At 35.8% G+C, this 12,060-nt stretch overlaps 1 protein-coding gene and 1 long non-coding RNA gene across 2 annotated transcripts in view; one reads left to right on the top strand and one right to left on the bottom strand.

Moving 5' to 3' along the window:
* The window catches only part of LOC139144548 (vasodilator-stimulated phosphoprotein-like), a 59,244-nt gene extending 52,861 nt beyond the window's left edge, over positions 1-6,383 (bottom strand). Inside the window, exon 1 of the mRNA XM_070715256.1 lies at positions 6,117-6,383. Within this exon, the coding sequence (XP_070571357.1) occupies positions 6,117-6,121 (5 nt within the window). The 5' untranslated portion in view covers positions 6,122-6,383. The remainder of the gene's footprint in view (positions 1-6,116) is intronic.
* Positions 6,384-6,559: 176 nt separating this feature from the next.
* On the top strand, positions 6,560-11,199 carry LOC139144564 (uncharacterized). The gene is made up of 3 exons (XR_011554807.1): positions 6,560-6,739; positions 9,145-9,213; positions 9,646-11,199. It is a non-coding gene; the product is annotated as an uncharacterized lncRNA (long non-coding RNA).
* The last annotated feature ends 861 nt before the right edge of the window (positions 11,200-12,060 follow it).

The following is a 12,060-nucleotide window of genomic DNA, read 5'->3' as shown; positions in this document are numbered from 1 at the left end:
TTCAGCTACCATTTGAAGAAGTAAATACTTTGATTGTAAGCATGAACATACAATGGGTTATCTAGCATTACACAATATTTTTGACAGCCAAGGCTTTTGTTCTGAGTAAAACAAATATTTGACTTCAGCTGTATACGTATACATGTATAATGACACAATGTCAAATGGATTATGAATATGCTGCGTAATATTTTCCCATATTGTATGAAATATTGGTGACTAGATATGAGATTACATAACAGCCTAAACAAAAACAATAATTTTACACAGTAAATGCTGTAGGGTTATAAAAATATACATGCAGTAATTCATACCACAGTCCCTCTATCTATGGATAGAGGGACTGTTCATACTTATGCTGAGATTTACCAGGACAAAACTGTATTAACATGTCAATCCACACATTTCTCATACCCTACCATTAAACTTCAATGCAGTTCATCAGATGTGCTTACTACTTAAAAGACTCAAGTCAATGATTTACAATTTACTATGGTCATATCTGATTGTCTACAGTTCCTACTGAAATATGACTTCATAAAATACCTCTGTTGCTATATAATGTGGTATGTGTTCAGTAGCTACATGTATGCCATTTTAAATATTGACATTCACTTCCATAAACAATGCTTGATTTCCATCTCAATGTAATCAATTATTTCTATAGTGTTAGTACTCAGGTATTCTTATAATTATTTGTCTGAAAGTTGATAAACTGTCTTCATGTTCTATCTAACACTGTAGATAGAATCTATTGTTTCTCTGAGTGGCCAAGAGAAACATTTGAGATAGTTCGGTGTGTAATTTATCCTGCATTTTAATACCACACAACAATCAGAGATAGCTGATCATGTACATTTATTTACCTATCCATTATACGGCACACTGTCAAACAGTCCCTGCCACTTAAAAATGGCCGTATCAATTTATGATCCATTCAATGTATAGCTAGGGAAAACTGCATAATGGATTGAAACACCCAGCGTAAACTATATACCTCTACTCTGAATTGTCACACCTACATGTACCATATAAATGGCCCTTTCACACGGCGTAGTGCTTGATTTTTCAACTTTTCAACTTTAACATGGACCAATTGTAATATCACACGTCAAAACCAATGCATGAGAAGCCACACAACATTAACTGTTGCTTTGCCATCATTGAACCCTTTTCCTGCCAAGTTCATATTTCACCATCAGGTCAATTTCCGTAAAACTAGTGAAGCACATTATGTCCCATTAGTTGCATTTTAAGCAAAAATTGAACATTTGAAGGCCCCTGAAATCACAGATACTGTAAACATGATTTTTATATACTAAAGCTGTTGGAACAGACGAAGCCAAATGGGTGGAAATATGTATGGTTTCGGCTCAATACCACTTTTCACTGAGTTGGCTGATGGGGAAGTGATACTGTCTGGCAGGAAAAGGGTTATGTATGCACAGTGCCATCTTGGAATATGGACCAGATACATGGTGTCTTTGGTCAAAACATCATTCATTTATTTGGTAAAGTTATTAAAGAGATAGTTTGTCGGCAAGCACTCATGACACCCAGGTCATGACAGTGTGGCCTTTGCTTCAGCACTTGACTGTAGGGGAAATCATAGAATTCACACCTATTCTGAAGCACTTGCAACTACTGTATGGCTACAGTGTTACAGTGTTATATGCAAAGACATCGTCTCTTTAGCAATGTTGTGGTTGTAATGATCAATCATGACAGTCTGGCTTATACTGTCTGTGGGTCAACAGACCGATAATAGTTTCTTCATATTTTCAAACACTTATTAGTTAAATGTTTGCTTGCTGTACTTTTTAAGCCAAAGTGGAATCCAATTCAACTGTATAGTATTAGTGTGTACTTATTTCTGAGCAGTTATTTGTCTGAGATTTCTTGTTTTCATGACTAACATAATGCAGCAAAACTTTGCTGTGTCCTACTTCTACATGCATGTAATAATAGAGCTAAGTTACATACGCTGACTTCCCTGTGTATCAGGTGACTTCCACACAACAATGCAGTATATGTCAGCAGTAGTGGAATACACATTGGGACAGTCTAACGGTATACTGTTCATACCATACAACAGCTTGCAAAAAGTATGGTGAAAATGTGAAATGTCAAATTTCATCCTTCTGTGACGGGGTGAACAAAGCTGCAGGACAGTGAGCATTTTAATATTTTTATCACTGATTTTACCATGCCACTGAATTTATAAATCTGTGTGTAGACCCATCAAACTCGTTGACAGGACCACTGGATTTTCTGTATTACTAACCTTGGAATCGTCAAACATAAAATAGATTTACTCAACCCTGTATAACAATACAGAACAACTAATCAGAAATTGTGGAGTGTATTTGTTCACAGTTGTTTGGAAAACGTGACAGGGAAGTAAAACAAAGTAAATGTGTCATACAAACATTGCAGGCACACATCAAATGTTTTGTTAAAACTATTTCCTCTCCATTATTATGAGCGGTTGGTAAGCATTGTTCACAATACTTGTTTTTAACTCAAGCTGGTCACATGTTTCCCTGTTGTGCAGCTATTGGACCAAACTTGTCCTCAGCTGAAAACAACCAATCCCCTATCACTAACAGTACAAAATTTCAGCCTTCATGTGCAACTCATTTCAATTCAAATAACATTTAGAAAGTGTGTGTCATTTGGTTTTATATCAACAAATATATTAGCAACGTCGAGGTTTGATCTTATTCAATAACTCTCTGAATACAGATATTTTAAAATACTTATCAAACATTGTTAGAACTATCATAAAAACTCAACAATAGAAACTTCAAATTCATGACTACAATCATCCTACACTTTTACTATATTTGTACATGCTTTGGATTAGTACCTGTACTAACCCTATCTGTCCTGTACATCATAAATTTGAGACACAAAACTGAAAACAATATTATGAATACTTGGCAATTCTAAAGAGTCTGGATTAAAGGTTTAATTGAAGTTTACAGAGATATGAATTAGTCACAGTCATTTTTACTGATGATAAATCATTGGCAATCACATTTCACATACAGGTATAATTGCTTGATCCATGTTTGCTTTAGTTCTGAATCAAAACACAGTCTGGTTCTTGAATTTGTGATAGTAATGACTGACAAACACTTACAATATTATGTGTACCTTCAAGCTTGCCATCCAACTGGCAAATGTGAATATTGTAAATCATTTCAAACTGGTTGTACAATATCTTTTCCATGGTGCCAGCAGAATTTCAATGCAGATTGATATGTTCTTCTGATCTACATTACAGTTTCATAAAGTTTTACAAATAATCCCTGAGGCCAAAGTTTTTGATACATTACAAGCAACTGTTTATGGTTTGTCCCTTTCTACAATGCTTGGAAAGTTATCAATAAAGAAATAAAGACTATTTGAGTGTGAATGGCAGGAGACACTACACATAAATTCCAGTAACAATCGAGCTAAAGTCTGCCTCTTTTATCTTCTACCAGCAGTATACTCAAGGTTCATGACAAATACCAAATAAAATCTTCAATTCTAACCAAAGGCTGAGAAAGAGGTCAATGTTCACTACTCTCCTTTCACTCTATCTTTATTTATGTTTATACATGTATAGTGTCTGTACCTGCAGGAGTGTTGCCTCTTTTATCTGTACAACTAGGTACAATAAATCACTGTTCCATTCTTCCTGCTGTCATACATGTACCGTGCCATGTACTGCTGTAGTTTTTACACATTCCTTGCTGACAACACCTTCTCTATACGCTTTAACATAGGAAGTTTTATCACTTCTTACACTGGACATAAATATTTCAGGTCAGATGGAATGGACTAGATGAAGTTCTCCTTTTGGATGTCTGGTGTCTACCCATTAAAACTCTTGGGACAATGCTTATGTCAAGTTATCATTACTGTATGTTAAAGTGTGTGACCTTGATAGAATCGAGGAAGTGATTTTTTACAGTCTGGAAATTTTATTGAAATTAAAAGAATGTTGTTAACACACTCAGCATATCATTTTCTATTATAAATACCTGCGGGACTTAATCAAATCATATATGTGGGCATTGACTCCCCATTAAATATCCACATAAGCCAATCTGCTGCAATAAAAGACAGGTACAAAATAAGTCCAAAGTTAGATGCCTTGCTGTGGTCAAATCAATGTCACTAATGATCAAGAATTCTACAATTACCCGTTTGTTCTCAAAACTGTGTCATATGATAATGCGACCCTGTGGGTGGGAAGTAAAGTGTGGAGCAAACACCATACAAACAATAGTGGTTGAGGTGGGGCAGGTTGACACACCTGTGACTGAATTTTTAGGTATTTTCCCTTTAATGTATTGACTTGACTCAAAAGGGAAAGTGAGAGAGAAAAATAATTTCCACGTATAACATGTGTACTCACATTGTAAGAGTATGTGCAGAAACTGATAAAAGAATAGATACTCTTTAATATACATACAGATTTTTCAGACAATGGAAAATGAAATATGACCAAAAGGAGCTTAAAGTTGTAATAACTGTTTATCTATCACTTAAATGTGAAATACCAGATATATTAGACTGTCACTAGGAGCTGCATTACACCTTTGAACACTGAGATAACACCAAACATAATACTGATCACCATTGCCCCATCTCTTTCCTTGACAGTATAGACATTCTGACAATTATACCACTATTACAACTTTAAAAAAAGAATAATTATTTACTACTTGGCATTAGATGTTTACCATTCAATCATTATATTATAGTAGTCCTGATTAAGTACTACTGTAGGTTCACTGGTCTTTCTACTGGCCAACAAGTCTACATATGATGACCAAATAATCCATGTGTATACATCGGCATGTACATAAACCTGATTACAGGCTATAGTAGTATGCATTCTGGGTGAGGTAAACACCAGGTAAATTTTGATTTCTGAACTAGTTTCTACAGTTGATCTCTTCAAGGAACTGAACTTTGATCACTTGGACACAGAATAGTAACAGTTGTGTCATCAAACATGGTACAGAGCTTAAAATCAGACAAAAGTCAAGTCATGTGAGTGGTATATCCTTAGACTTGAGATATACCAGAGTTAGATAAGAACATACCAGGCAAGGGCTGGAGACAATATACATGTCTGCAGCAATACCATGACACTACGATAAGATTTGAGATATCTAAATCTATAGACCATAGAACTAGGCAGATGAACAAAATAATTAAATTGATTATGATTAGAATTTACTGCAACTACCATAGGTAGTGACAGTGTTCTTATTTTAACAAACAATGTACAACTGTTTCCTTCTCGACAGTTTACCTTTCAGTTAAAGCATTTGTTGAAAGCTTTGTTCAGGTTTTATGACTCTTGTCATTTGCAAAGCCTATCAAAGCAATGTTAACTTTACCTCTTGTATGTTATTTATAGCATCTATGTTTTCCCTCTACCCTACAGAAACAAGTCTTTACAGTGACAGAGAGAGAACAAAGATTGCAGCCAATGAATGTAACATGCAAGAAAAACCATGTACTACGTTATACGTATGTCACAGTCATTATAAGTTCCTACGAAAAAAAATAAAACAGAAAACATAGATGTGATGTTTACTGAGATTTCCTGACTCATTATGTAAACTAAATCGGAAACCTTGTACATGCACATCTGGTATTGTAGACCGCAGACTTTCAAGTGATTCATGAATAATACATTTGCTTTAGGCGTAATTCACTCACTATACTTGTTGTAGAGTAGTTGTCAGGAATTAAAAAAAATACCACTTTAAAAGAAGTAAACTTCATTAACACTGATGCTCGGTTAATAAATGCAAATTAAATAGCAGTTTATCACTTTTTACGAAGCCCATCCTCGTCAACTGAAAACGCTTCCTGGTTTTGAAATCCTTGTTTACTCGCAGGGCACAGCTACGTTGACTGACTGTCAGTGTCAATATACGACGGCAGGTAAGGAAGCCCTACCCCTAGCTCATAGGTCAGTGAATACAATCTTTGTCAAGAAATCAAAATTTCAGGTACACTAAATAATTTTACATAAAACTGAGAAATCATCAGATTTGTTTAATACCAGAAAGTATTACAGGGTGATTTCAATCAAATCTTACCTCATAGTGCAGGTTGTAGCTTGATAAGGCGGATACCGAACACAGCTGACAAAACAAAGGCACCTTTGGGTTCTCTAGAGAATCGGAAACACTAACTGGACTGGTGGTGACCTCTCTCCCTTAAGATCGATCGCCAGGGGTAAAATATGGTTGGAATAACCGATAGATTGTACAAAGGTGAAGTTATCGAGCTTGAACGGAAACTACTTCACATGCAAGACGCCATCTTGTATCATTGCTTCTGATTAGGTGCTCACTATGCATCATGGGATAGAGGCGGAAGCAGGAGGAAGTATTGATGAAAACACTACTGATTTTATCTTTTGTATTAAAATCTTGTGATCATTTGGCTATCCTGTTAAAGTTTCCTGGGAGGGTGTGACAAAGAGGAAAACAATGAGTTGGTCCGTTTACAAGAGATTAAATAAGTGACCTCTGACTGCTTGCGCATGCGTATTAATTTTCACACGCGGAAGTACAATTCGTGCGTGCATCCAGCTGTTGCTACTGTTTCGTGGTGTTGCTGTGGATCAGGGAATGACTTATTTATCATGACGTATATAACGTCGTGGGAAGAATTTGCCAAGGCATCAGAGAAACTCTATCTCTCAAATCCAGATAAAGTAAGTGTATCGAGTGCGTAAGTGGGTACTTTGAGTTGACGAGGTGAGGATCATTGCCAACTTGATTAAAGCATGGAGGTCTCTACTACCTCCATGATTAAAGCATTGAGAGACACAGTCCTGATAAATGAACACAATGCGAAAGGTGGCTAGCTCATCACGCCGAACCATTTCCGGCAGCTTTGAGAGCTCTGTACAGTAATCGATGTATCCAAACAATCTGGATGCTAGATACTATCTCCGGGTGTGATGAATCAGGTTGTGTTCAGGTTGTGTGCAGTAGGGTACAAGGAGTAGCCTGCCTCACTCACACATCCAACAACACTGCTGTATAAATCTTGTGGGTCAGAACCATCGATTATAATTTCCTTAACTATAAATTATGGTTCAAAGTTTATGTATCAATCACGTCATTTAGGTTCTCGGAACACATTAGGTGCTCAGAACTCATCGTATCATCGTATCATATGTACAATCGTCAATGCAAATGGGAGGCCTTTACTCGAGAAACCCTAGCGGTATGCTAAGATATGTGGGCAGTTCAGTTGCCTTGAACAGCCAAAATCACAATTCTCAGCAATTAAAGTCGGACATAAGTATCATTAATTCATTACAAAAGTTGATTAAACAACCAAATCAAACCAGGAGGCAAGTTTTCTGTTGAGCCAGGTGCATACCAGCCGACGATGACTTTGTTGTGGGGCTGGGTCTCTTGTATTCACCAGTACGGTCCTACACTGTACTAATTACTGCCCGTAGCTGCCTGAGGACTGCCCGAGAACTGCCCAAGAAAAAGTGGGCCAAATTTCGCCCATTTTAACACTAGGCCAATAGGTTCAGTTTATATCATGCCCAGCCAACCAAAAATATCATTGATTTGGCGTTAACCTGATGTTTTCTCCGGCAGTTTAGGAACACGGAAGACGTTGGTCTTTAGGACGTCGCCAGCTTGATAGTGAGATCATACCATTCAGTCCGAGAGGTGGCACAATAACCTCTCCGAGCGCGTACAGCCTGACAGCCTACCACCCCTTGCACTGAATGGTGTGATCTCTCAATCAAGTTGGAGACGTCTTTCACGTTGAAAGCCTGGCGTCTTTCGGGTTCTAAAACCGCTACAGAAAACACCAAATCAATGATACTTTTTGTTGACTGGGCATATTATAAGTTCAACCTATTGGCTTAGTGTTAAAATGGGGGAAATTTGGCCTACTTGCTCCTCGGCAGCTACGGGCAGTCACGGGCAGTAATTTGTAGGACCCCACCAGTAGAGTAGTTTGGCTGACACTGACATCAGTCGTTCTGCTAACAGGCAAATTGTGTTTTTTCTAAAAGTCCCTTCATGTGGAAGCCAACCAGCAACCACATAAATCTAGCAGGAAAAGGTTGTGCTCAGACCATCGACGAGTCCTAACATTCACTTCCATGCATTCTTATTGCATCCTTTGTTATATAATATATACAGTATTTTATTTCTGTCATTTAACAAAGGCATCCAAGGGAGAATGAATTCAACAAAATTTACCAGTAGCTTTTTTAGCAAAAACTATGAAACCTTTAGGAAATTGTGTTTAGGATTTTGTTTGGATGGCCTATTTATCCATTCATGCTGGTGATCAGAAAGGTTGCCATGTAACAGAAATATTAAATCAGTACTAAGGAGTAGTCGATTGGTCGAAGAAACTACCATCAGACATATCATAGTATGTGAGAGTAATACACACTGTCAGTGGAATTGGGGTATGAGGGTTATCTTAATTTGTACCCAAACAGCCAGATTGTTCACGCTTGGTGACAGCTATTAACTTTGGTGGCAATTTATCAATGCTCCATGTAAAACAAGGTTTATGTTTGTTCTCCAAAGTGGGTAACCAAAACAGCAATCTCATTAAAATCAGATGTAGAGATGGTGACAATTCCACCTTCGCTTGTTCTTTTCTGTTTCTGTCAGCTGAAAGTATCATGATACTATCAGCTAACAAGAACGGAAAATAACAACCCAAAGTGGAAATGCCATCACCATTATACATCTGAATATAATGAGATACCATTCACAGTTGTCAGGTAGAGGTTGTTTTAAAATGTACACAATTTTCAATGAATGTCTTAAGTATCTCTTCAAGTTCCATTTGATTTGATAAGTCACATATTCAAGTGGATGTGTAGGTTTTGAAGTGCATGTTACAGAGTTTCACTCTATGATGATGACTGTTCTTATCATAAAATGAATATTTTATTTCTTTTCAGGTGGTGAAGGCAGAAAATATATTTAAAAAATTTAAGAACTGAAAAGGCTGTAATGTTTCATGTCTAATTCTGCACAATTGTTAAGTACCAAACTGTTTTAACATGTTTTAATATTAATCTAAATAAGGAACCAATCTATCTTTCCCATCTTTGTCTAGGTTCGCTTTGTTGTCAAGTACAGACATTGTGATGGGAAACTGTCAGTCAAAGTTACAAATGATCAAGTGGTATGTATATGAATTATCAAAACTATCTTACACATAAGTTTTATACTTAATCTTCAAATTCATCATCTACCCAGCTTGGATTTGAGAAGTTATTCTGAATATTATCAGTGATCATTATCTGATAGTAAAAATTTAGCATTAAATTTGGTTTGCTGAAATCAGACATCTGTCATGTGTAAGGTTGTATCTGCTATCATGGTTACTTAAATTCACTGAATAAGCCATGATGTACGATGAAGTTTAGTTTGAAGTCATAAAGATATGCAGTAGTATACTTGAACTTCAATATCTGTTGAAAAAATGAAGAAGGGACATGCAGGGCAAAGAAAAAGAAATGATAGAAGGGACATGCAAAATCAATTCATTATGGCTACTTAATGACAAATGTTGAAGACATACCCATACCGATAACTTGCTTTTCATGTCTTTTAGTGTCTACAGTACAGAACAGAGCATGCTCAGGATGTGAAGAAACTAGAAAAATTGAGTAACACTCTTATGAGATATATGGTATCGAAGGAACACTGATTTTATTGAGAAGATTAGGATAGAAGATGTATTTAATGGCTAGATGGGGTAATTCAGACTGTTGTAGTAAAACTGGAACCATGAAATGAAACATTATGTTGCCATGATATTGAAGGGTTATTAAAATGGTTCACTTTGTTATAGAAGATAATGTTTTGTTATCATAGTCTCTAAAGTTGTTGTCTGCCAGAACGAAATAGCATACATAACAATCACGCCATCATGTTGTTTGTGTTGGGTCTTTCCGTTTCACCAGATTACATTGGCTTTTTCACATCATTTTAAAAGATAGGATAAACTGGTCATATACAGAACAAGCCATGCTGCAGTAGACAAGACCCATAAAAGTATGAACTTGATAGCCTAAAGCTGTCTCTTGGCAGGGCTTCAAATTTTATTGCAAATGATATTTATTAATAGTAAAAGAATCAAGATAAAACAGTAACAGCAATGTCAGCATAACTTTGGCATATACACCTACTGTATATACCTTATCTACTATACAGCAATCTCTAATTGAAGTGATCTATCAAATGTATCGTAGTGCTAGATGCCAGCTGTAGATTTAAGAAATAAGAATCATAAACATAGTCAATATTGTACTGTATCTGTCTGTCACCTCACAAAGTTCATGAAGTGAACAAAGTTGCTGATACGACCACCAAAGGTAGCTAACTAGTGTACAATTTCATATAATTTAAAAATTTGGTATAAATTTTTGGTATTCTTGTTAGGATCTGGCTCTACCATGCATTATTTGGACAACTTAAATACATTTTGGAAATCTTAGAGATTAAGTGATGTATTTTTGTATCTCATCATCAAATTACCACTGAAATTTGCTGTAATTGTTGTGAAGGTGTCACAATATGGTATGGTCAGAAATCTTTCTTTAAGGAAATCCAGTCTAAGGTTGACTTGTTTTCAGGGTCATTGTCTAAAACGTAAGAGTATGTTACCTGCCAGCAGGACAAGATAGTAAACATGTCTGATGAGGCTCATTGCAGTGTTTTGCTTTGAAACATTTTTTGAAATGTGACTTTAACGATGGCAAAAGGATCAAACCAGCAAGTAGAATAGATTTTATTTGTTATCCTAGTACTTGAAAAATGCAAGTAAAATTTAAAGGGCATTCATCCCAAATTCACCATCAATGAATTGTCCATGTATACACCTTTCTATCATGAAAATCCAGTTCATGATCCAGTACCAACTTACAGTACATCAAAGCTTTATATGACACAGGTGTTTGTTTTTACAGTAAATTAATGTCACAAAGATATTTATTACTTTAAAGACAGCTGAGACGCTATTTATGTTTCAGGTTAGAAACTTTGCCCATCTGAAAATTAATGTAGTTAAAGTGTTATTATGAAGGCAGTATAAATGGAAGTCTTTACCATTGAACCGGGGTATTTTCTTTTACGTAATAAAGTTCCTTTATTATGAATATATCAACATTGCTGCTTTGGTGTTTCATGATTTTGAAAGGTTTTCATACCAGTATGATAACTTACTTGGACAGATTCTGTATATGTGTCATTACCAGTCTAAGGTGACTTCTTACCTTTTTAGCTCACATTTGGTATACCAATGTGAGGTTATCGTATAAGCTGACGTCGGTGGTGTCTGTATGTATGTGTGTATATGTATGTACGTATGTACAGTATGTCCGTCAACATCAAAAACACACGAACCACCGTTTCAGGGTGGTATTTGGTGTGTGGATACATTCTTGGCTATAGATTGGATTTTGTTCAAATGAAGTCTGCATTGCCAAACTTATGCAAATGAGCTTACAAAATGTGAAAATGGTCAAAAATTCATAACTCAAGAACCACTGTTTTGATTGCTTTGAAAACTAGTGGGCAAGTACCTAAGATGGACCTTATACAGTTACATGTATATTGTGAATATATCTTGAATTTTGTATTTTTGCTGAATTTTTGGAGATTTTTCTAATTTAAAGTAAAAATTATTCTTCTCTGAAACTGCCAGCCCAATCGCTCTCAAATTTGGATGTTTCCAAGGGTGTTACTCTTCTAATTTGTTGAAATTATCACAAAATTGGGAAAATTACTATTTTGGGGCAATTTTTGTCATTTTTGGTCAAAAAATCGTAAAAAGTATTTTCTTTTTTTAAAGCCCCTGGACAGACAACTTTTATATTTGGTACTCAGATGTCCAGAGATGACAATAGTTAGATATGTGGAAATTGTCCTGAAATATACAAATTTGTATTTTAAGATAATTTTGTCATTTTTGGTCAAGAACACTTGTTCTCAAAATTACTTGTCTGATAGCTTTTTAATTTGGTAT

This window comes from Ptychodera flava, chromosome 11 (genome assembly GCF_041260155.1).
Source record: "Ptychodera flava strain L36383 chromosome 11, AS_Pfla_20210202, whole genome shotgun sequence".
NCBI lineage: Eukaryota > Metazoa > Hemichordata > Enteropneusta > Ptychoderidae > Ptychodera > Ptychodera flava.
Note: the sequence above shows the minus strand (reverse complement) of the source record. Positions and strands in the feature narration are given on the sequence as shown.